The 25,047-nt window shown below is 41.0% G+C and overlaps 2 protein-coding genes and 3 non-coding genes across 6 annotated transcripts; 4 read left to right on the plus strand and 1 right to left on the minus strand.

Annotated features, from left to right (window-relative positions):
- The first annotated feature begins 729 nt into the window (after nucleotides 1-729).
- ttc37 (tetratricopeptide repeat domain 37) lies at nucleotides 730-15,012 on the plus strand. 2 transcript variants are annotated; one of them, XM_017417343.3, is made up of 41 exons: nucleotides 730-779; nucleotides 1,229-1,318; nucleotides 1,418-1,561; nucleotides 1,864-1,955; nucleotides 2,097-2,172; nucleotides 2,256-2,402; nucleotides 2,600-2,698; nucleotides 2,858-2,966; nucleotides 3,583-3,723; nucleotides 3,830-3,928; nucleotides 4,256-4,380; nucleotides 4,737-4,823; nucleotides 4,970-5,073; nucleotides 5,179-5,305; nucleotides 5,510-5,689; nucleotides 5,789-5,913; nucleotides 6,014-6,264; nucleotides 6,389-6,491; nucleotides 6,612-6,794; nucleotides 6,908-7,040; nucleotides 7,129-7,207; nucleotides 7,465-7,526; nucleotides 7,619-7,675; nucleotides 7,763-7,831; nucleotides 8,151-8,225; nucleotides 8,432-8,573; nucleotides 8,664-8,757; nucleotides 8,843-8,920; nucleotides 9,014-9,138; nucleotides 9,250-9,373; nucleotides 10,215-10,439; nucleotides 10,878-10,950; nucleotides 11,124-11,177; nucleotides 11,349-11,460; nucleotides 11,620-11,748; nucleotides 11,834-11,958; nucleotides 12,072-12,236; nucleotides 12,468-12,620; nucleotides 13,152-13,282; nucleotides 14,377-14,506; nucleotides 14,704-15,012. In XM_017417343.3, exons 2-41 carry the CDS (start codon nucleotides 1,229-1,231, stop codon nucleotides 14,782-14,784), a joined length of 4,698 nt encoding a protein of 1,565 aa, XP_017272832.1. In that variant the 5' UTR covers nucleotides 730-779; the 3' UTR covers nucleotides 14,785-15,012. The 2 variants fall into 2 exon arrangements, with proteins under 2 accessions (XP_017272832.1, XP_024861925.1); XM_025006157.2 differs by lacking the exon at nucleotides 730-779 and adding an exon at nucleotides 899-1,018.
- LOC108236483 lies at nucleotides 14,880-20,109 on the minus strand. Its single transcript, XM_037976507.1, has 3 exons — nucleotides 19,981-20,109; nucleotides 18,827-19,510; nucleotides 14,880-16,043 (listed from the first exon to the last, which is right to left on the minus strand). Exons 2-3 carry the CDS (start codon nucleotides 19,502-19,504, stop codon nucleotides 15,345-15,347), a joined length of 1,377 nt encoding a protein of 458 aa, XP_037832435.1. The 5' UTR covers nucleotides 19,505-19,510; nucleotides 19,981-20,109; the 3' UTR covers nucleotides 14,880-15,344.
- Nucleotides 16,666-16,739, plus strand: trnai-aau. Its single transcript has one exon. It is a non-coding gene; the product is annotated as a tRNA-Ile (tRNA).
- Nucleotides 17,757-17,830, plus strand: trnai-aau. Its single transcript has one exon. It is a non-coding gene; the product is annotated as a tRNA-Ile (tRNA).
- Nucleotides 20,110-20,301: 192 nt separating the features above from the next.
- On the plus strand, nucleotides 20,302-20,374 carry trnaf-gaa. Its single transcript has one exon. It is a non-coding gene; the product is annotated as a tRNA-Phe (tRNA).
- Nucleotides 20,375-25,047: the final 4,673 nt, after the last annotated feature.

Here is a 25,047-nt window from a genome sequence, read left to right on the forward strand (position 1 = left end):
TACAGCCTGTTCACTTTTTTTCATAAATATTGCTCCTCTTTCCAGCTAATTACCGTTTCACTATACATATTGCATCAACACCAGGCTAACCCTTTCTGAAGCTTTATTAAACATGCAAACACTCATTTACACTGAGGCATTTGTATTACAGTAAAACTGACATTTGTTAGCATTAATTGTTTTAACAAAAGCTTGAGATGCAATACACTGCAAACTATTAAAAAATGTTATTCTTGTTTAAAATGCTCTACATCGCTGCTTGTCTTCATACAAGTCTTCTTGAACGGATTTGAAGTAGAAAAACAAATTACATTTGCAATAACACACTGCATTGCAATGTATGTCACATACATAGTCTTATTATATGTCCTTACGATTAGTCTACAAATGCTTAAAAAAATCTAAATGGCCTGTTGTTTGTAGCAGTATCTGCAGTCATCACTGCAAATAAAACAAGAAGTTATAGTACAACCCCAAACTCTGTAGGTCTTTACATAGTTAGCTGTCTAACTGAATATATAAATAAATGTGGCAAGTTCTGCAGTTATGTTAAAATGTATGAAGTATTCAAAACTTCTCCCATTCTACTCATATTTTAGAGATCTAACAGATTTTTAAATATTTAATTCACAGCCGCTTTGGATCGGTTATCCTGTTTTGCTGAATATGCAGCTTTAGAGAGACCAGAAGTTGTTTTATTTTGAAAAGCTACCGTCTAGTCACTCGTCTTTTACTTCCGTTTCCGTCGGGAAGCACAGTCCAAATGACTAACGTAAACAGTAAGTTATTCCCACTTTTACACACATTTTTTTAAACTTACAGTACTTACAGCTTTCTCGGCGCAGTTGAACAAATTGCGTATTTAATAAAAAAAAATAAATAAAATTTGTACCAGTTATTGCTCGGTATTGATTCTAGCTATGATGTATATTAGCTAATGCTAATTTGTAGTTGTTTACTAGCTAAACTGCTATCAGTAACTTAAACACTTCAGATGTGCCACTTTTCACTTTTTAAGGTTGGTAAATGATTTGTTCAGAGTGGATTTGCTGTTACAAAATTAAAAACAATTTGGAGTAATTTAAAAGGTTTGCACCATTAAGGTCAGACTTTATTTATTCAAATCAACAGCTATTTGAATGGAAAAAATACAGATTAGACAGTCACTGATTGGAATTACTTAACAGCGTCACATTATTTACTTTAACTGTATTTTTACCTCTTAAAGATGTCTAATAAAGAAGTGAAAGCTGCGCTGAAAAGTGCCAAGGAGGCCATCAAGAACAAGGAATTCAAGGAGGCTTTAAAGCACTGCAAGGTAGGGAGTGTCTGAGTGAAATACTCCAAGGAGTGAAGTTGTTTACCGGGAGGAAGATACTCTGTGTGGCTGAGTTTGCACCTTTCGTTGTGATTTCAGACTGTTTTGAAACTTGAGAAGAACAACTACAATGCATGGGTTTTCATCGGCCTGGCAGCCAGTGAGCTGGAACAGCCTGATCAGTCCCAGGCAGCCTATAAAAAGGCAGTGGAGCTGGAGCCGGAGCAGCTGCTGGCCTGGCAGGTACGCTTCCACTCTTTTCAGGTATCTGAAAAATAATCCTAGAATGCCTTGTGCTTTAAGCAGTTAACATGTTGGGGGGAAAAAAATCAGCTGAACAGTAATGGGATCCATCAAGTTGTGCCGACGTGCCGCTTAAGAAGAGGTTTTTCTTGAGAGCGAGACTCCATGTCTCATTGAGATTACTTGTAAAAAAAAATAAAAGTAAATCAATTGTAGGACGGCTATTAATACTCTGATTCATTTTTATGGAGTATCTTTTATGTTTACTACTTATTTCATGTCTGCAATTTATATTTTTGTAGGGGTTAGCAAATCTTTATGAGAAGACTGATCAGTGGGATTTCAAAGTCGAGCTGCCTAACGCCTACCAAAAACTTGTTGAGCTGTATGCAAGGTAAGATCATTTCTATCAGGCCACATTAAACTTTCCACACACTGGTATTTTAGGTGATTGCTTTCTAAGATATTAAAGCAGTTTTGTCGTTTCAGCTGTTTTTGCTGTGGTATAGATTTTTAGTATGCTTTCCATCCACAGGTCCGACAAGAACAAATGCTATGAAGTGATCAGAAAGCTGTCAAATATTTATCAGTCCGACAAGGAACATTTGAAGGTTTGTAAATTTCAAACCAAACATGCAAAACGAACATATAGAAAAAAATAACACTTATGTTGTTCGCATATGTTTGTGGACAGTTGGCCAAAGTTTGGCTGCAGCTGGTTCAGCTGAAGGAGGAGGAGGGCGTGGAGAAGATGGAGTTGGTGCATCTGTTGCAAAAGATGATCGAGCTTCTTTCAGAGTGCATTAAAGACGAGGAGCAGGACAATGAAACGCAGCAGCACGTAAGATTTCCTCAAAAGTGGGCTTAAACTTGTCAACTTCTTTTATGCGCAACACTTGGCACTACATATGATTCTATCATTTTAGTCTGGTTCACTGTAAAAGTCAGAAATTGTAGTTAAGTCGACCAATTTTGTAGAATTTCTTATATTTTGTATGTTTTTGTTGCCATGTTTTAATTTTCTGCTGGGATCATCAGTTAATCACAGCTTTTGAGAAATCCATGATGCTCACCGAACCTGTACCCGGAGAGGAGCACAGGAAGCTCACGGCCGATTATGTTAATTATCTTTCGAAAGTAAGTGCACCTCCACTGCCACACCTGTCGTATCGTCCTGCAGGTTTAAGAAACTTCCATGGCCACGTTCAACAAATCAGACCGCCATTACTTGTTGTGTTCTTTCTCGGAAGCTCCTCAATAAATGACTTGCTTGCTGTGACTGTGTTCCCGCTGCAGCTGCCACACGAAGAAGCCAAAATGAAAGAGGCATGCCGGTCCATGCTGTCACTCTACCCAAACCAAACTTATCCTCTCGAGGTTCTTTGCCATCACTATCTCAAAACAAGTAAGATGCTGTGCGGTGCAAGTACATAATAGAGGATGTTTCTGATTCTGGAGTAACTCATTCAAACAAGCACACCCTAGTTTTCAGTTTGTGTGGTCTCCCACATTCATGACTTCACAAAATTCGCTAAAAAGAGGCAAAACAAGCATTCTAACAAATGCAATCAACCACTTAATGTACACCACTGCAAACATGGCAGCCAAAATACAATTGGGTAAAAACTAAGTTATGGGGCAGGTAGCTTTATCGTAATGCAATTGCAAATGTGGATTTTTAGGTGTTTGTAAGTAAAAAATTCTTTGCAAACATCATACCCACTATAAAAGAGATAATGGCAGAGCCAGTGTCACACGTACTCATGTGATTAAATCATCACAGGTAAAAGTTAAAAACAAGTTTGAGGACAATAAGAAATTCGTAATGTTCCTGTTTCTAACCTGCCCAACCTGGCAAAAACCCACTAACACCGGTGAACTAATTAGGACGTTTTTGTTAAAAGCAGGGGCATACTGTGGGCATTGACATATTGAGTATTGAATATATGGCTTATATACACAGCTTGCATGTTGATGAAAGACACAGTCACTTTTAATACATTGTACATTCTCCTTTGAAGATAATATGGATGAGGATGCTGTGAGTTGTTTTTCCCGACTCTTGGAACTGGCTCCCAACAGTGGTCTCGGTCGCTTGGGTCTGGGTACCAAAGCGCTCGGGGAAGGGAGGTATAAAGACGCCGTTGACGACCTGAAGCAAGGTTAGTTATTCTGCTGAATATGGAAAATATATCTAAGCACTAAGTACTGATTTAATGTCATTTGTTGTTAGTGTTTTTAACCTGTCTGTTCTGCTGGGGTTTTTAGGATTAAAGAAAAAGAGCTCATCAACAGGATGGTGCAGTCTGGCTGAGGCTCAGATGAAGTTACACAGATACTCTGACAGTGCTACATCCTGCTCACAAGGTGTGTTTTACTAGATTTACACTGACCATCAGATTAAATAAGTCTTTGAGTGGGATTGTGCTGCAAAACTGTCAAGGATGGTGGCTTTTTTAATCTTGTAAATATCAGGATGCAGGGTTTCCCGGGTAGATATTACACTATAATGAGCGCAGCAGCAGGACTATATCTGTCAGGGGTCAAAACTAATGCCTCTTCCAGGAGACTATTTCCAATTGGACTTCAATAAACAAAAAAAAAACAACATCAAAGTTTATGAAGGGACAAAGATTTTACCCTCTGCCTTTAAAGAGTTCTAGCCTTTGACTGTGAAACATTTAATCATGTTAGGCCTGGACGTGTGCACGTCTGAAGACATGAAGCTGAGGGACAAGCTGCTTAGACTGAAGCTGGAGGCCTTAGTGAGAACTGGAGGAGAGAAGGCTGCTGACGAGGCTCTCCAGACATTTTCACAGGTAATGCAGATGGTAAATGTTCTGGGTTTTTTTTTCCGCATGGTAGGCGTAAAATATATTTGAAGTTTTCCTCTTGAATTAAAAACAGCGTGGGGCTAGTTTCTGCATAGACCATCTCAGCTGAGTCATTTATTGAAACGTGAACTAACCCACCAACACGATCTGCCTTTCCTAAAACATGACACAATAATTCTGCATGTCTTCATTATAAACTGAATTAGTAAAAGGAGAAACTGTTTTTGCAGTCAAGTGTTGGTTTTGAATTTGTTATAAATATATTTTTTACATTGTAGCTGAACATAACTGAACAAAACGAAAAGTTTTGCTTATATTTCATGTTTAATTTTGTCTTTTAGATTCAAGACGCCGATAAAGACCCTGCGCTATTAGTCCTTAAAGGTCATTCATTCCTTATCAAAGGGCAGATTGATCAAACACTCAAGGTTGAAATCCTTTTCTTCTGCATCAGTATGATAATTTACGAACTCCACAAATTTACAGTGGATTACAGTTACAGTTTGAGGTCGATTTGGAGCCAGCATTGAGTCATTAAGACACCGTGTTTCTAATGAAGTTGTGTTTTTATTAGCTGTTGTCAGAGCTTGAGGCCTCTCACCCAAACCTGGCTCAGGGATCGGCACTGAGAGGACTGACACATTCAGCTGAAGGTCAGCTGCAGCTGGCAGAGCAAAGGTAAAAACAAAACCAGTAAAGTTTTTTTTTTCGTTGTTGTTGCATGCTTTTTTTGTGGCATTCGACTATTTATTTTTATTCCCTCCTTGTACTTTTGTTGTTTAGTTTCCTAAAGGCTGCAGGTCAGAGCCCAGACTGTGGGGAATATTGTTTCCTGCTCGGAAAACTCTACTGGGACATGGGGCCGGAGACCCGAAAAGATCGAAGCAAAGCCCACACACACCTATTAAAGGTTAGTATCGTGTTTGTTAATGAGCTTGTTTCATTACTGATTGTCTGCAAAGGAGAAATATGATGTAAAAGGCATCACCTTATTTAAGCTCTGAAGTGTTTTATCGTTCATTGTAGGAAGATTTTGTGCTGAAGGAAGCCTTACGTTGTCTTTGGTCTTAAAGCCGAGTGTTTTCTAAGTTTGAGCTTCTTTTGGTCATTTCAGGCTGCAAAGTTGGATCCAAACCTGGGCTGTGCATTTCGCTACCTGGGCCATTACTATCGGGAGGTGGCAAATGATCATGGCCGTGCTCAGGGCTGCTACAAGAAGGCTTTTCAGCTGAACAGTGACGATGACGAGTCCGGATCTGCCGCTGTGGATCTCAGTATGGGACAGGGAGATATGGTGAGTGTGAGAGAAAAGCCACCGTTTTCAGAAAATGACTTGCGTTGTTTTGCTTTTTGCCTGCCTAGCGCATGCTTTCATCTTCCCTAAACACCACAGGACAACGCTTTAGCCATCCTTCAGTCGGTGATAGAGAAAGCCACTCCAGGCTCGGCTAAGTGGGCCTGGATGAGACGGGGCCTGTACTACCTGAAGGTCGGAGAACATCAAAGGGCCACAGCTGAGTAAGAACTTGAAAGAAGTTTTAAAAAACTACATTTGTGACTTTTGTTTCCCTTTGTAGGCCAGACATTATTAGCATTGCCGACACCTTTATATTTGTAGTTTGCAGGCAGCTCTGAGAGCGGACCCCGAGGACTGGGTGTGCTGGGAATGTTTAGGTGAGGCTTACTTGAACAGGCAGAGCTTCACAGCGGCCCTGAAGGCGTTTGGCAAGGCCCATCAGCTTCAGCCCAGCTCCATCTACAGTGTCTACCAGGCAGCTGCGATCAAACAGACCCTGGGCAAGTTCAAAGAGGCAGTGGCAGAGTACCTGCAAATCACAACGAAGCAGGATTACGTTCCTGCTCTTAAAGGTAGATGTTTGCTCAAAGCGGCTTTGAAACGCACCACATTCAATAATTCCATTGTCACACCTATCAGACTGTTAATGCATTGAAACTCTGAGATTTAGTCTGGTTGGTATGATCTGTTGTTCAGGACTCGGGGAGTGCCAGTTGTCTTTGGCAAAAAGTTTAATGGAGGACTGCCGAGATGGAGGAGCTGTTGACCTCATTCAGCAAGCTATACAAAATCTCTTCAGGCAATAACGTTTTTTCACAAACTTGGGAACCCTAATTTGAAGAATTTGTTTAGCCTTATTCGTTGTAGACACTGGATTCTAGTTAACGTGTCCGTCCGTTCACATTCCCGTGCTCTTCAGAGCTGCGAAGCTGAGACCCGACCTGTCTTGCTTGTGGAAACTTCTGGGAGACGCCTGCACTGCTGTCGCCGCTGTTTCACCGAACAGGGCCAAAGTCCTGGTGCCTGCGTTATTGGCCGGTTTGGATCCCAGCGCCCAAGATCACACACTAAACCAGGCCGAGATGCTCAAAGTTGGCGAGAGGTATGCCCGGTGTTGGCTTCCGCTCCACGGAGTCCCGCGTTCGTGCCCTCTTGAGCACCACTTCCATGAAGACAGCAAACCCTGAATGGTAAATATATACGTTTCTGTCACAGGTGCTACGCTCACGCTTTGAAGTTGATGCCTGAGGTCGCCAGTCTTTGGCGCGACTTAGGCCTCAACTATTACCATCAGGCCACCAGCCGAGACCAGGACTCCCAACCTCTGCACTTAGAGAAAGCTCAGCAGGTAATTTTAAAGAATTAGACACAACAGTTTTCACTGATTGTTGGCAGGAATAGAGAATACATTTTGTTTCATTTTTTTTTTTCACCAGTGCTTGAAAAAGGCTATTAAGATGGACAGTGGGAACCACAGCTACTGGAATGCCTTGGGAGTGATCTCCATGAACAAAGGTAATGAAATGCAGGAAAGAATAATTTGAGTACATTTCCAGAACGAAAGACCAAAGATTTTGTCGCAGATTCATCGTCTTGCCCTTAGAAAATCACAGACGTGTTCAGTTTTCAGTCCGTTAATGACATTCGTCCAACTTGCTACAGCAAAAAAATAAAACTGTGTGAGCCTCATCAGGAAACGAGGATAATAATTTTCTCTTCTATTGAGGAAAAATAGTAAAATAGTTTTTCTTGATTCGGTCTTGTCACATCAGGTCTGGAGAACTACGCTCTGGCTCAGCATTGCTTCATCAAGTCCATCCAAGCTGAGCCGAATGTATGTACGACGCATTTGTATAACATAGTATTAGTATTTTACAAAAGTACTCTGATGTTTTTGCGTGACCTTTTTTTAATGTTTCCAAACAGAATGTAGTTGCGTGGACAAACCTTGGAAGCCTGTATTTAAAAAAGGACAATATAGAGGTGTGTACGAACACACTCTTTGTGTTTACTTTTTTATGACAGTTGGTTGATATTTTCACTAAGAAATGTGTGGATTTCTTCTCATAGCTTGCACACGAGGCCTTTAAAATTGCTCAGTCCTTGGAGCCACTGTATGTGAACTGCTGGATTGGACAGGTACGTTTTAGCACGTAAGAACAATGATAAAGTAATGTCCTAACAGTCCCGTTACTGCCGTTAAATTGTGGAAATGTCCATGACCAGTATACAGTGTTAAACTGTGCGCCTACACTTCAAAACATCTCACTAGGAAGTGATAATTAGTTGTTTTTTGTTTTTTTACACATCAGTTGATAGACGTTTAATAGCAAGAAATGCGATGTTAATGTTTGGTGTCGGGTTGGTAATGTTTAGTTAATGTAAGTTTTTCTTTTTTTTTTCCTCCATTGTCTTTTCCCACGTTAATTATAGTTTAACGTTTCTGTCCCCCTACCAGGCGCTGATAGCGGAACGCGTGGGAAGCTACGACACTATGGATCTTTTCAGGCACACTACAGAGCTCCGCACACATGTACGTGACATCCCGAACCGCTCGCACTCTGACACCCGTTAATTAGTTGGATAACGACAATCTTTACGCCGCCTTTTTAATTTTTTTTTATTTTTACTCCACGCAGTTTTAAGCTTTCTGCGTTGTGAAAAAAATTATCATCGTGTTGTTTCGTTAAATGTTCTGTATTTCCCGTCTCCTGCTCTGATGCCTTTTCTCTCTCGCAGATGGAGGGCGTGAAAGGTTACGCCTACTGGGTGTGTTCCACCCTGCTGGACAAGAAGAACAGAGACACGGAGCTGTACCGCTACAACATCGTGCAGATGAACGCCATCTCTGCTGCTCAGGTGGCACTCAGCAAGTACACAGGTACGCCGTTTCTTAGTGTGCTTATGTTAACGCGGGACCAGAGGGGAGTTGGGGTCAGCTCGATCACGTGAGATTTCTTTTGCCAATCAGAGCGAATCCAGTCCGACCCCGATGCCTTCGTTATGCTGGGATACCTGAATGAACACCTGCAGCTGAAGATGCAGGCCTTACAGGCGTACCAACGGTATAAACACTCAAAGAACTGCATCAACAAATAATTAAGAGATTATAAATATAATTAAGTTCTTTTGTCCTAATGCTCTTCTCAGGGCAGTTGAGCTGCTTCAGTCTGTGTCCTCTTCAGAAGAGCTGGCTTTTACTCTTGGCAGCTATGCTCGGGCTTTATGGTAACTTTCTCTTACGATGCTTTGGAGTTATTTATTATACTCACTCTATGCCGTGAACTCTACTAGTTGTACGTACAACTGTGTGTTTTGCAGTAATTCAGGCCAATGGGAGGAGGCGGTGCACGTGTATAATTCCACTCCTCTGCAGGGTCTCGGCGACCTGGTCGGGCTGGCTCTGACCTACTGCAGGGCGGGACTCTTCCCTGAAAGCATCAGCAGTAAGAAGTGGCAGAGAGATGGAAAACAGTGACTGAATGTGGTTTCACATGCCAGAGAGAGGGAATCATGCCCTGTGTGTGTGTGTGTGTGTGTGTGTCTGTTTGCTGTAGCTTATGAGCGAGCCTTGGCCGTGGCTTCCAGTGAGAAGGATAAAGCTTACATATTGACAGCTCTGGCCATGCTGCAGCACCGGCAGGGCAACCTGGACTTAGCCAAGACTCTGCTCTTTAAATGGTAAGTCCACTGGACAGGAGCAGCTTTGTGTGCTTTTTTTTGGTCTGCTTTTACTTTTCTCAAGTTATTAGGTGTGTATTTTTCTCTTCATTTGTCATTTATTTTAAAAATTTTCAACACATAAATCTGAGTGTATACAATATATATATATATATATATAAGTTGTCTTTGTAGTTTTTAGTTCATTTAGATAATTGTTGACAGAAAAATAACATTTTTCGAAATTCATTGTGTTCTGATTTGATCCCAAATAGTTATGAAATAATGCATGACAGGAATGTGAGAGTCCACAGTAGTAGTAGTAGCAGCAGCAGCAGCAGTAGTTCCATCTCAGTAATTCTCACTGTCTCATACGTCTCGAATCATTAAGACATTTTACGGTTCTTCGCGCTCTATTGTGAGTTAAATCTTTTTTTCTGCCCCATTTTGCTTCAATGGATAATTCCGCCTTAAATTATTCACACTTTGTTAGACATTTATTACTGCTGTCCATGGCTTCTTTTATTACACAAATACTAATCACTTCAAAGTATTCAAGTTTATATGGTTTTGAGCTGGAGAACGTGCAGAGAAAACAGAAAAAGGATCTTTACTAATAATTTTATTAGTAGTTTACAACACTAATAACAAACAAATCAAAATCCTGCACATAGATGGTCTCTTCCTGCATTTGAAATGATCTTGTTTGGCAGAAAACTGTCAAGTCTTGCATGCCAAAGCTTCAAAAAATACAATCACTACAAAGGAATTTTTTAAACATTAAATGACACTGCTTCTGTTTTCTTTGTGTGAATGGAAAATACCATTAAAGTATAAATCTTTCCGGTCTCTGTGTCCGTAGCTCAGTGCTGAAGGAGCCGATCTCGGAGTCTCTGCTGTGCCTGTGCGCCTTGGGACTGGCCCACCGCGATGCTACGCTCACTGCCGCTGCCCTGACGGAGCTCCTGAAGCAGGGTTCAGCCTCGGGGGCGCTTGTGGAGCAGCGGTGCCTGCTCACCTGCTCCCTGCTGGCCCTTCAGGGCAATTACAGTGCGGTACAGAGAGAAGCCTCCAGAGCCGTGCACAGGTACTGCTTGTAGTACCGATGCGCTCTTCCTCGTGGTGACCCAGTTCTACTTCAAACAGAGCGTTTACACATCAAACGGAAAGGAATAACCTTATTACACACATTTATGAATCATTAACCAAAAGCTAGAAAATGATATAATAAGTGAGAATTTTTCTTAGCTTTTATTATTAATTCGGGTAAATGTTTATATGCTTCTTATAATACAGACACTGAATTAAGTCTTGCACTATATTCTCTTAAAATATAAATGGCAGCTGACAAGATGCTGGGGGTGCATTCTTTAAATCATGGAAAGAATAAAAGCAAGCCATCATGAGGTTCCACTCCTCTGAATTTTCAACAATGGCAACTTCGTCCTTAACTTGGATCATCGTATCAGATACATAAAGCCTTTGTTTACTGCATTTCCAATTTTTCTATATATATTTTTTCCAGGAATCCTGGAAACCCGTCTCTCTGGGCTCTTTTGTCCAGAGTGACTCCACAGCACTACCCTAGAAAGGCAAATGTAAGTTTATTTAAATATCCTAAACAGAAACCCACAAAAACTGGTGTTTTGACAGGCATGTAACTAAGCAGTCCCACTTATTATATACTTCTATGCTTATAATTATTCTTTCTATCTGCTTTGAGACGGTTTCAGTGATCTGAGAGTTGTTTTTGTGTTTCTTTGTGTGACAGGGTGGAGCAGTAGCCGGTCATGTTGCCTGTCTCGCTAGTATGACCCAAGGAAAGGTAAAAGTCTTTTATGTGTTTATTTAGTAAATATATTGCTTCCTTAACCTGTTAATGTTGTTTTGTCTTCATTTCACTTTCACTAAACCTGCAGTGTTAAGTCAAATGCACTTTGTAAATGTAAGTAGTAGAGATTTGGAAGCTGAAAAATGACTGTTTTTGTGCCTGCAGAGGGCGCTGCTGTACAGCGGGGTGAACCAGCTGGCCAGTGGGAGGCACTCAGGAGAGGCCGCTCGGAGGAATGCCCTGAAGATGATGCAGAGAGCCGTATTGCTCTGTCCTGGTAGGCAAAGCTGGAAACGCTGACATTTAGTTAACACTGATATCTGAAAATTGTTTCAGTTTACACTAAAGCAGTACTTTTAAGCGCAGTTTGACTTAAAAAAAAACCCAAAACAAACGTACCTGAATGTGGATGTCTGAGTTTCTGCTCTCACTTCAGATGATCCAGCAGCGTGGGCAGGATTAATGGCTGCCTGTCACACAGAAAACACTTCCTGTTATCTTTCTGGGTCTGCTCCTCGCAGGCAGTTGCTCGAGCACACGCTCATGTTGGTGGTTTCTGACAAAGGTGCGTTCACTCGACTCCTTTTAGCGTGTTCGTCCTTTCATGTGTGTCTTGAGCCTAAGGCTGAACCATTCTTTTTTTTTTCCAGTGCGTGGTGTGGAAGAGATCGAGCGCCCTCTGGCCCAGTCTCTGGAAGGCTGGGTGTTACAGCAGGCCGTGACCGGCCTCATGCTGGAGGGACAGCTGGACCAGGCTGAGGCTCTCTGCATGCAGGTGGAACACACAACACACGCACTCTTCATACATATCTTACTGTGAAAAAAGGGAAACAAACACTAGAACAAAACTTTAATATTTGTGATTTTCTACTTTTTTTTTCTTTTCAGGTTCTAAATGTGTCCCCTGAACACCCAGCAGTGATGCTGTCACTGAGACAGGTTCAGTGTCAGCGCCTCTTCACGGCTGATGGTGGCGCTGTCCTCCCAGACCCTGTCCTAGAGCAGCTCAATAAAGCTGTGGCGATGAACCCTGCTAACCTTGGAGCGTGGCATGTAAGCGAAAATGGCGTTCTTTTAAATACAGCGTGCAGGCCTTTTTTATATTACAGGTGCCAGTGTCATTATCACAGACTTGCCATCGGATCTAGATTTGGATCCGATTTTTTGTTCTAGAAATATGAAATTTTGTTTAGTTTACATTATTAGCTTTGTTTTTTTTTTGTTTTCTCTCCCTCTCGTTTCCCTGCAAAATCTCTGATTTCCCTGTGTTCCTCTTCTCTGTAGTGGCTGGCTGAGGTGTATCGGAGCCAGGGCCTGCTGGTTCAGGCTGTCATGGCGTACAGGCAGAGTCTGCAGCTCGCCCTGCAGCTTGGCGTGCAGAGCCACCAGGTCGCCAGCCTGCTCCGACTTGCTCTGCTGGCATTACAACCCTGTATGGTGAGTTCTGGTGAAATCTAGTTCAGATATATTAGTAAACAGTAAATAGATGCAGCTGTAATAGCCAAACACACAACGACAGTGACCACATATGAAAACATTAGAGACGCCGTTTAATGTAAGGGTTATGGGGGGAAAATAATCCAAAAATAACGTTGAAAAAAAGTATTTACGTTTTCATTCAGAGTTATGTTTTAATATTAGGGAGTAGTTGTGCTTTTGAATGATGTTAGAGTTGCAACTGACTAGATGCATAAAGTCAGAGGCAGCTCCGTTCTGCACCATCATTTACATGTCAGGTGGGGATAAGCAAAGTAGTGGAGACAGATGAGTAAATATCTTGCTGTGAATGATAGAATCAGCAGCTAAGACTGCAGACCTCTTTACCCTCCAGCATTAAATACTGTTTTCCTGTATGGTTTATCCTCTGAATGTGTTATCTGTAATTATTATCCAATTGAAATGACAAGCTGCGGTAAAGCAAGCAGCTCTTTCACGTGTCACTAAAACAAAATGCAATTGACTTTGAAGGTGGGCGTGGCAGGAAACGACTGGAGGGACCTGGTGATGGAAGCCACCACAGAGGTTTTGAAGCTGGGCTCATCCCCCATGGCCCTGCTTTTCCAGGCCTTACTTCAGTTTGTGACCAAAATGGGTGCTAGGTCAGTGCTTCTCACTCTGCTCCACACATACACACACACACTGTAGATGCTGTCCTACAAAGGTATGCATGTGATTTTGTTGGATTGGCACGTATAGTTTAATTATCTAAAGTGATCAAATGAATCATTAATGTTCCTGAAACTTAAAGGCTTATCCCTCCTTGTTTTTTTTTTTTTTTTTTTTTTTTCAAGACACTGGCACTTTTGAAATGTTCTAAAAACGACTAAGAAAAACATTTTCTCCCCTGCCATAATAATACTCTGTAATTCACTGAAAATCCTGCCAGGTCATGTAATTTCACGAATATAAGTGAGAAAAACTTAAAAAACCCAAACGTGATGTAGGCGTGGGCAGTACAGAGATCCGAATCCCAGTCAGATTTCTGCTCATCTTGGTAATAAGCCTAACTCATTTCTGCTACAGCTACCAGCATGTCCAAAGTTGTTGCTATAACATGAAAATACACACGTATTTAGCAGAGCAAAGCATTGTTGTAGCTGTTGTTGGAGATGTTTCAGGCTGAGAAACAAACTGTGAACTGAGTCCGGTTAAACTTTGGTTTTATCTCCATTTTTAAGGTAAACTAGTTGGAAAAAAAAAGGGTCAAACCATATATATTTCCCTCAAGAAAGCATCTTGTGAACTATTTATCAGCTTTATGCTGCTCATTTTGCTGCAGGCAGCTCACGCTAAACCCATTTAATATTTAATGATGTGTAATGTATAAATAAACACAAGTGTAAGTACTTATAAAGGTAACTGAAAGGTATATTGGCACACTGCAACATTATCAAATGTTATATTGTATTTAAGACTGAAATTAATCGGTGTAGATATAGTTTTCTAACTGTATCGTGCAACCTGATTGTGACAGACAAAGTACATTAGCAGTCAATACGGACGCAGAATTTAAACATTTAATCTAAGTATCTGAATATTTTCAGCACATAACTGCAGCTGGGTAACACAAACCATCAGCATACACTCATTCCTGTTTTAAGGAGCATTTAGTACATATTTTGTATTAGAAAAAAATAGCTTAATTATTTACGATGATGTTCTGCTTTTCACGTCTTTCTTTTTTTTCCTGCAGGGAGACGAGGCGCCTGCTGGAGAGACTGGTATACGCTTCATCTGAGGACATCCCAGCGACGGTGGTGCAGGTGGCCAGCTGGTACCTCCTCAGACACTTGCATGCGAAAAATGACCAGGAACTCATCAATGTGAGTATACAGGAGCTTTAGGCGTACACTGCCACCAGAATGGGACTGTGGCAAAAGGAGGTTTGTTTCTTGGCCAACTTCCAACCCTGAATTGTGGAAAGGACTGTAATAATTATAGAGTCAAGCTAAAACTGGCCTGCTTGTGTTTTTAGCTTTGACGCTGAACATATTTTCTCTCCTTTCTTTTTCCTGTACAGGTCCTTTTGCAACATGCCAAAATGAATGGAAATGAAAGACTGCTAGAGCTTCACTCTCGGCTTACCTCCTCTTCATCCTGATTGTTTCATCCTCATCACCTTGGATAAATTAGACGCATGGTTTATGAAATGATGCTGATACCAATTTTCTATTTTATTTGATTTGCACGTTTTTATTTTTTTCTGTTTTATTTCTTTTACATTGGGTTCAGAAAATAAATCTAGTTCAGTAAATTGAAAAACAAAACCCAAACTAAATGGAAGTAAATCATGTCCACATTCAGGCAGAAATAAAGTCATTTTACTCAACGAGCAAAAAGATAATCTTGCTTTGATGACACATGACCATAACACAGGGTACTGTAAAAGTATCGTATGAAAGAAAGTATAAGTATAAATTTAAACATTACAGAGAAGGATAGCTGGTACATTCAAATTCAGAAAAATAAATCTTTTTGACAACATTGAGTTGTAGATAAGGCGGTGATTGTTTCAGCACTCTTCACAGCATCCAGTTGTTTAAGGCAAACAAGGAGGAAATGGTGAACCCTGAGCGGAGCATTTCAACTCTGACGTTAGATTCAGCTGGTCACACAGAGGTGAATCCGTCACAGCCGAACAGTTCCCATATTCACATCTGTTTAGTTTCTCCCTGAACAGACATGCTTGATCATTAACGTGCAGATGTTTTGCCCACATCCCCAACATTGTAGCCTGACGTGTGGAGAACTCTGCTGCTGCTTCCTCCTGCACACCGAGCACATATCTGCTGCGGCGGCGGCAGCGCCGGATGATGCTGCGCCACTATCTGCTCCGCTGGTACTTCTAAGGCTGTTGGCGACAAGTTGTTTCAGCTCTGCCAGAACATTGTCTGGCGCTTTCGCAATGCCCACGACCTTCACTCTCTGTGGGTCAAACACACAGTCCTCCGACAGGCCGCTGGGCACAGCTTTCATGCCGCAGTTGGGGGGCACCCAGGCAGTGTCGTAGCCCTGCGAGCTCCAGGTGTACTGCATGGGATGGTTGTCTATGTCTATACGTTTGACACGGCCAACACGGATGTGCAGCTCGAGCACCACACGGTCCGAAGGGCTGTTGTTCAGAGGGTAGCGCTCGGCTTTCTTCCTGTCGCGACTTACGTACACGCCTTTTCCCAGCATGCCCTTTTGTGACTGCTGGAAGCCATTGGCGATGATGAGACGTGCGTTAGCCACACTGGTGCCGTGGTACATGGTGTAGACCCCCCGGTCTTTGGGCTCCTGGGAGGCCCCCAGCTCCAAATGAGGAGAGTCGTCGTCGTAAAGCACCTCCCAGCCGAAGAACTGCAGCGACATCCTGCTTCAGCACTGGCTTTCTGTGCAGGTTCCTGTCAAAACAGAGGATCTGCAAGGAATGAACACGTTTAAGAAATGACTGTGTAAAACTCAATGTCTCTTTCGCTTTTTTTTTTTTTTTGTGAGTCACAGGATTGCCCAGTTGAAAACAAGGTGGTTTAGCAGACTTGTCATGGCAGAAACTTTGGTGTTACTTTCACTCTTGAACCGTTTATAGTTCAAGAAATATTTAACCAAAAATACAGCTTTAAAAAGACTGACTCTCTGTGAGGCAGTATAGCTCAGAACAAGCAATGTAAACGAGTTCACCAGAACAGGAAAAACAAGATGTCAAGAAACAGATCTGTATTTACCTAGATTGATCACAACAGTGTAACATATATTTAAACTTCCTCTCTCCAACTCTTATCCTTTGTACTTGCCAGTGAACTAACTTTTATCAAAACATGATTAGGCCTTTATGCTGAATACAGTTCATTAACACTTACCGTCAGTGAGGATCGTCGGTTCGGTGGATTTTCAGTTTCTGTTCTGTGAAAAAATACAGGAAATACCAGCTGATCACCAGCTGCAGAGTCTCTGGGATCTTCTTTGATTAATATTCGCAGCTGACGGCCTTCGTATGCATGGCCGGTTAGCTCAGTTGGTTAGAGCGTGGTGCTAATAACGCCAAGGTCGCGGGTTCGGTCCCCGTACGGGCCAGCTCTCCTTTTTCCTCACATATGTTATGAAATGCTGATAATTATACCAGCATTTCTTACATTATATACAGTCTTCAATCATAACCAGTAAAAACAACAGCTTTTATTTTATTTTACAATGCTCTAGTCAAAGCAACTTAATTATTTGCCATGCATTTAACCCCACTTTTAGTGTAAGGAAGCTGGACATCCGCTTTGAGTTGTTTAGAGTTTTGTTTAGAGTTGTTTATAAACGCCCCCAAACCGAATCCTATTCATTCTCTATGACCACTACGGATGCAATATATTTATGGCCACTACGCCAGTGTGGCGCTGTTCTGTTTCAGCTTCATCATAGACTTAAAAACAATAGAGTGGAGTAATAAGACACACCTAATTGTTATCTGATTTCAAAGCATTTTAATGTTTTTATCAACATTTTTATATTTAAAAAATAGTTTTTTTCCTCAATAGCTTTCTATGCCTTAAGACCAGGTGATGAAAAAAATGAATGTTTAATTTGTTGAAGGTCTCTAAGCAGACCACCTGTTCAGGAGGAGAGCGCTCACGAAGGTGGACTGACCGACATCTAACTGCCAGGACCGGGTCAAACGGCAGGAAGACACTCCCTAGTGGTCTGGTGCACTTCTGTTTTGTGAAGTTTGAATCTGTTTTCTTACTTGCTGGTGTTTTTTGGGGTTTATTAGTGTTTTTGGTACTTTCAGCATTTTTTTCTTTTTTCTTCTGTCAGTTTTGGGTGATTGCAACATTTTTCTTTTGCTGATTCCTTCTCTTTGCATTCACATTTTGTGTTTTGGAATTTACATAGTTCACGTGTTTGTGGCGCGTTTCGCAGTTTGCAGCGCCAATGATTTATGCACTGTAAGTCACTGTACAGTGCGCCTCAGTGTTTGCTGCGCGTTTGTACCAGTCGGCCACCGTAGTAATGTATTAGTTATCGCGAGGCTTCTGCATAAAACATATGCAGAATACATGCCTATTTTGTTTTAAAATTGCAGCTGACGATCGACGAATGCATGGCCGGTTAGCTCAGTTGGTTAGAGCGTGGTGCTAATAACGCCAAGGTCGCGGGTTCGATCCCCGTACGGGCCAGTCATTGTTTTTCCTCACGTCCTAATTTTCAATTTTTTTTTTTTACTGTATATACAGTCTTCAATCATAGCCACTAAAAATCGCAGGTTTTTGCGTTAAGTTTTATAATGTTCTAGTCAAAGCTACTTGAGTCTTTTTAATTCATTTAACCCTATGTTTGATGTAAGGAGGCTTGTCAAGGTTTTTTTTTATGAGACTTATAAACTGACTGGCAACACAGCTGACCACACCTCAGAATGAAAATGAACTTGTGCCAACATGGGTGTGTTCAAATTCTTTTGGTTTCACTTCTAAGGCTAAAGTCACTTCAGGCTAAAGAAGGGAACACCGCAAAGTGCTGGGTTTTTATTTTAAAAATGTCAAATTACTTATTTTGTCTGTGCGTCTTTGCATTTTCTCTTCAACTAGCTCAAGTCTGTTAATTTTCATTTTTGTCATAGCTCATTTTTTGTCTTTCGTAGCATTCTGTGTCCATTTTTTAAAGTCTTTTACAATTTTTTTTTCTTATTCTGGTTAATAAGAAAACATTTAGTCATTTTGTAGCTTTTTTGGACACATTTTAAATCTAAAATGTCATTGTTTGACAGTACCTTACAGAAACCCAAGTTAGGTAAGCAGAGTGGATCCTTTAGGAAAAGAAAAACTTAAGATTCCTGGAAATAATGAACACGTAAAGCCAAATAAAACACAGTTCACCTCCATTATGTACATGCCATTTAACTTTATTTGCAGGATTCATTACCAAATATATATAATCTTTGGCATATATCCAGGATGTCAGTACTAATAGTAAACTGAAAATACCAGCTCTTAAAGTCATACTGCCACTGTAAACATACAACCTATAGATGAAAGTGTGCACAAAACCTTATCAAACTTGAGATTATTAATAATATAATAATATTCAAGGACTAGATTAGTTTTATGATATTGTTTTCAAAATGAATAAACTGTGAGTAAACTCTGATCTGTGGCATCTTTTTATATATATCATCAGGGCTGCTGTCGGGGTCCACGACAGAAATGCTTGGACATGAGAATACAGATGGTTTGCCCACACTTCCAGCACTTCTGCTTATTGTGAGGGGCGCCCTGCTGGGTCGTCCTCTTACACAGGGAGCACGTGGGTTTCGAGCTATCAGCTCCTTGCTTGGACTTCTTAGATGCTTTTGCAAAAAGGTCCTTAAGCTCCTTTTCCACTACTGCGTTGGGTGCCTTCGCGATGCCAACCACCTTCACCCTTTTGGGATCAAACACGCAGTCCTCCTCCAGGCCGCTGGGCACAGACTTCATGCCGCAGTTGGGGGGCACCCAGGCAGTGTTGTAGCCCTTTGTGCTCCAGGCGAACTGCAAAGGATGGTTGTCCTTGTCGATGCGCTTGACGCGGCCGACGCGGACGCGCAGCTCGAAGATCATGCGGTCACTGGGGTTACTCCTCAGCGGATAGTTGGCGGCCTTTTTCATGTCGCGGCTCACATACACCCCCTTTCCCAGCATGCCGCCCGCCGACTGCTGAAAGCCATTGGCAATGATGAGGCGCGCGCTGGCAACGCTGGTCCCGTGGAACATGGTGTAGACGCCCTTGTTTTGAGGTGCCTGCGCCGGTGCCAGCATCACTCCAGGGAAACAGGCACCATCGTCGACCACCTCCCAGCCAGAGAACTGCACCGACATCCTGACCTGTTCAGAGACATGATAATGAGCGAGTTTCACAGGAAGTCTTCTTTTAATTGTGATTTCTGTCATTTAACTCTAGACATTTTCACCTAGTATGTGTTTTACTCTATTTTAAGTTTTTTTTATATGTCATTAATCACTCTAAATGTGTCATATTGCCCTGCTCTTTGTATGTTTCTCCCTCATATGATTGGGCTTTTAGAAACTTGTCAAAATGGTTCTTGGTCCAGCAGTCTGTATTGGGGGGGTAATCGCTGTATTATATATATCATCTTCAATACAGAGAGAGAACTTTCTGCCTAATTAACTACAACAAATGACACTTCACAGTCTACATGGTTTGCTTCTCGACAAAACAAATGATCCTGTCACATTACAGATTCAAAGCTTCCACTTTAAAATTTAAATTAAAATAGTAACACTAAGTTATTTTTTTATTTTTTAAATTATTATTTGAAACACGTCAAACTTACCAGCAGCGAGAAACTCCCGTCTGATTCGGCCCTGATTCTGTTCTTTAAAAGTTTTGGTTTCGTTTCGGTGCGACTCTGTCACGTGACCTAATGGTTAAAAGTTGGTCTCGTACGAGATACTGAAGCGTTTACTTTCTAAGCTTCTAGGTTTCTTTCCAAAATTATATTTTCATTAAACCTAATGCATACACTTCATACGGACCTGTGTCGAGTGCGTCTTTGAGGTTCAGCTTAAAATAGACCTAGTAAAGAAACAAATTACCGCTATAACACGAAACCTAGGTGGCATAAATCTTGTAGTGGTTATGACGTTGATATGACGCCGAAATAGCTCAGTTGGGAGAGCGTTAGACTGAAGATCTAAAGGTCCCTGGTTCGATCCCGGGTTTCGGCAGGTGGAATCATCCTTTTCGTCCGGCTTCCTTCTGATAGTTTTATCTCAAGAAACCCTGATTGTATGTCAAACATTTTCCAATAGTGTGTTGCAAAATGACAAAAGTTGATGAGTCATTGGGGGGGGGGGGTTACCTCTGATCTTATTTACTGAGGGAAGTTTTTCTTCTTTTCTTTTTCTAACTGCATCTGTTTACACTTTAATAGAAGCTGGAGGTTGAAAATCTCAGAAAGCGAGCCGAGTGTGAACTTTAGTTTCAGGGCTTGTGAGACATGAGATGAGGATTTATGTCAGGGTGGTGAGGGTTGTGTTCTTCCTGTGACTTGTCTTATTATTTTCTAGCTTGGTGAAGCAGCCTGGTGCAAAAGAAAAGAGAGATACAAAAAAAACCAACCTACGATGTGCACTATGGTTGACGGCTCAGTTCATTATGTAAAGTCTGTCTTTCTTCCTGTCATGGCTCTATCTGTCGTCTGCATTTTTCCTTTATGTTTATGGCAAAGTACATGCAGCACATACGTGTTTGGGCAGCGATGACAGCAGCTCGTCCAACACACCATTGTGGTATTCCTGTTTGAGCAGCTGCAGCTCCTGATGACGGCTGAGGTCGTTCTTCCTCTCCAAGTTGTGGGAATCAGAGAATTTCGGCTGATCGGACTGACTGCGGTCGGCCTGAATCAGCTCGGCCTCAGACTGCCCCAGACAAAAATCTGGAGCGCGCTGCGACAGGCCCGATCTACTCTGCCTGTACAAATGTTGTTTCATTATCACCCGCCGGCGCTGCTAAAAGGTGAAGGTGGACAATAATGTTTTAATGAAACTTGCAGAAAATAATCATTCAGTTTACATCTACAACACTGAACTAAGCTAACTTTTGAAATCATGGAATTTAATGAAACTTTCGGGAAATAATTATTTAACATACCTGTTTAACTGATTAACTATTGGAGTCAATCCAACTGAAGATGGTCACCTCAGTTAATCAACATTAGCAAACACAACTATGGCTATAACTCAGTCAGTCAGTCAGATATTGAGGCAAAATTTGATGTGGTTGTACCTGATAGTCATCAGCAACATGTGCTGTCAGCGTGATTCTTTGCGATATAGCATGAAATTGCTGCACATAACGTTATTGTCAAGGTTCAACCAAAAATGGCTCTGACTCAGTAATTTCCAACATCGGATGATCTTAGTCCTAAACCCAGGAGGTGATATGCAGGAATGTGTTAATCAAATTATAAGTATCACAACTCAGAAAACCTACTTTGAGTATATTATGCATTTTTATTATTTCTACCATCAGGAATTGGGGGAATTCTCAGAATAACAACCTGTTCAATAGACAGCAATCAGGTAACAATAATTAATTACAGCATATTCAGAAGTTATATAGGATATGTACTGTACTGATATGTCTAGTTCTTGTACAGTACTATTTTATTTTATTTTATTTTGCTGGCTGCTCTGTGTGTGCCTCTGTAAAACTGTTCTTCACTTTGTGAATCTGTCTGTTTGCGCCTTTTTTTTCTTCTTTTTTTTATCTCATTTAACAAACTGCAGAAATTCCCTGAAAAGAACTGAAAGGAGCAAAGTGCTTGAGAGTTCTCAACACCAAAAGCACACTTTGAGGTTCAGTTTGGATTGTAAATGCGCCAGGAAAGAAAGTTTTGCTTAATTGGCAGGGCATCTTTGGAGGTACAGCTTTTACTAATTTAACATTTGGTTTCCAGCTCCTTCAGTCCACATGCTCCTAAATTATCAATCAGTCGAGATAATTTGGTTTCACTGGGAAAGATTTTACATGTTGACTTAACTTTTATTTTACTGTCACATGCTTAGCTAAAAACATTCGAAACAAAAAGGGTATGATGTGAAACAGAACATCAGTGGCAAAAATCTGCAAATTAATTGGTTAACAGTGACTAGAATCAAACTCTCTGGTAATTAGGGAACAATTACCAATTGTTAATTACCAATTAACAATAAGTGAGCTAATGTGGACACAATATTCTGACCTATCTGTCCCTTAACATTAAATGAGCAGCACCATATTTTGGGGAGTCTATGTCACAGACAATCCCAGATGGAGACTCAAGCCTTGTTTTCCTCAAGAGGCTGAAGTGGGTAAGAATCCTTCTCCCCCTCAGTCATTATACAGGGGAACCTATCCTGACAAATGGAATCACTTGTTGTTATGTCGGCTGTGACGTGACTGACAGGAAAACTCTGCAACGCGTGGCGAGAAGAGCTGAGGGAGTCGCCACCGTCTCACCACCTTCTCTGGAGGTCTTTTCTAAGGAGAGACGCAATGAGCTAGTGTTGGAAAAGCATTTAAATACGTATTGTTAGAATGCTGGAGGACCTTGTGGTGCCTCCTTCGTGTTCGGACCTTTACTCCTTTTGCTTTCCGTTGAGTCAAGCTGAATGCCCTGCCGGTCAACCTCTCGTGGCCCATCAGGCCCGGGAGTTATGATAGTGACCTACTTTCTCTGCATTTTCATTTATTTTTATGGCACATGCTCAGGTATTGGTCCACAGCTAATGTGCTGTCATCACAGTGATATACCACCCTGTGCAGCCAACAGAGCTGAGCGTCGGTTGAATTATTGTGTGTGTGTGTGCGTGAGTGTGTGTACGGAGGACATTGTGAAAGCCTTCAGATGCATTAAAGTGATGAAAAGCTTACTTGACAAGCATTATGCATTTTTGTTCAGCTCTTTGGCATTTATTTTTTTATTTTGATTTTATTGAAACAATTAGAGTGATATCTTTTTTTCCCTTCTGCTGGAATTCATTTCACTTTTGTTTTGTTTTTTTTCTAAAGGACTGAGTTGTAGCTGAGCATCTGAGTTTCTTTGATACAACCTGCAGCTTAGGGCCAGTTTGCCCACCAAAGAACCAGCTATCCTCAATGAAATAAACCCAAAATACATTCCTCATATTGTCATATGGTTATTTCCCATGGTCATTCAGGATTTCTAAACTATATATTTGATAAATTTCTAGAACAAATCACTTTTTTTTTAATAAAGTCATTGAATAGTCAAATAACACACTAGAGGAGGGGTAACAATTAACTTAAACAGGGATCTCTGCACATGCATTCTACTAAATATTCAATTTTGCTCTTTGATGGACTGTTGACCTGTCCAGGAGACCCCACCCCCCCTGCAAACAAACACACACACACACACACACATCTTTACACCACAGCCGCTGAGATGACCTCCTTTTCCTGTCGTCCAATATCCTCAACAGGAAACCGGCAAAGTAATTATTGTTTCCATGACACACATCAAGTTATTTGGAAGAAAATAAAAATAAAAAATGCATTTTTGCCATAATTCATTGTGAAATATAGTGCTGGTTAAAGTTCTCAGGTACTTTTTATTTCATGTTTCTACCAATTTCAAAGATTTAGAAATAAAGGTTCAAGTAAATGCAGAATCTGTCATCTCACTCAGATACGCTTCAGGCTTTTGGAGGCTGTTTTTTAGAAAGTATAACAGCTTTACAAAACCAATGATTTTAAAGGTAAATGTGGAAAAAAAATAAAAATAGCACATGAACAAAAATCCCTTAAGTGTGACAAATTAGGAGAAACCTATTTCTTCACGCCTCGGGGCTAGCATCCTTTCAGGAATAAAGACAGCAAATGGATACATCTGTTTAAGTCTTGAAGATAAAACTGCAAATAGTATCCATCAAATGATCAAGGTGAAGAAGAAAACAACATATTCAGTGTTTTTGTGTCTGCCAAAGGGATGAGTCATGATGAGATCCGAACTGATGGTGTCACCATCACTAGTCTAGATAAAACCATCAGCACAAACAAGGTAAGATTATCTTTGTGCTGAATGTAGTTCAGCATGTGTAGAAAATCTAAAAACACATTTAGGAGTATTAACAATGTTACCTCGTCTAAAGGGACTCTTTATAGGTTGCTGCTCATCGTGAGACATATTTACAGTGGTGGGGGGAGGGTCAGCCCACTACGTTGCATTTATGATTCACGTTCCATCCAGTCTTGGAGGCTGCATTTATGCAAAGTCTTCCCTTGAGCTGAGTGCTAAGTACCTGCAAGGCAACAAGCCCACAGAAATGGTCTGTTCACTGGATTTATCTTTATTCCCACTGGACACTGATCTGCTGGGGATGCTATTTAAAATGAGTTGCTTCATTAAAACAGGAAGGGTTTTCCATTTGTGCAGAAAATATAAATGCATTCATGATTTCTTTCGTGAAGGTATCCAATAGTTGCGGAGATTCTTATGAAGCGAGTAAGTCGACATGCTGAGCAAGAAAGCAAAAAATAAAATAATAAATAAATAAGTCAAGTAAATCTAAATTCATTAAATGGCTGACGTTGTTTCAAGAACCACCTCAGAATTGGCACAAAATGTGCTGACGGACTTTGATTGAGGCATTCAAAAATGAGACAGAGCACTAACAGCAACAAAGACATTTTTTCAGTTTACTTCAATTAACTTAAAATGATTTAGCACCAGTTTACTCAAACTGAAACGGCATTGTAGCGGTTTATATAGGAGAACGACACGACAAAGTCAAAATCCTCCTAATTTGAATTTGGCAGCTTATTAATACCTGCAGTGGAGCTGAAGGCGTTACAGGATTTCTTTTTTTTTTTTTTTTTTTGATCAAATGTTTTT

The sequence above is a fragment of the Kryptolebias marmoratus genome, linkage group LG1 (genome assembly GCF_001649575.2).
Source record: "Kryptolebias marmoratus isolate JLee-2015 linkage group LG1, ASM164957v2, whole genome shotgun sequence".
Lineage (NCBI taxonomy): Eukaryota > Metazoa > Chordata > Actinopteri > Cyprinodontiformes > Rivulidae > Kryptolebias > Kryptolebias marmoratus.

What these genes read in the sequence shown, in the direction of transcription:
- ttc37 (XM_025006157.2), top strand. Translation starts at nt 995, where the DNA reads ATGTGCCACTTTTCACTTTTTAAG. An exon ending in CTACAGAGCTCCGCACACAT is followed by an intron (nt 8,226 to 8,431) that starts GTACGTGACATC and finishes TCTCTCTCGCAG; the next exon opens with ATGGAGGGCGTGAAAGGTTA. An exon ending in GTTGGTGGTTTCTGACAAAG is followed by an intron (nt 11,749 to 11,833) that starts GTGCGTTCACTC and finishes TTTTTTTTCCAG; the next exon opens with TGCGTGGTGTGGAAGAGATC.
- LOC108236483 (XM_037976507.1), bottom strand. Translation starts at nt 19,504, where the DNA reads ATGTCGGTGCAGTTCTCTGGCTGGGAGGTGGTCGACGATGGTGCCTGT. An exon ending in GTGGACCCCGACAGCAGCCC is followed by an intron (nt 16,044 to 18,826) that starts TGATGATATATA and finishes AGCCAGTGCTGA; the next exon opens with AGCAGGATGTCGCTGCAGTT.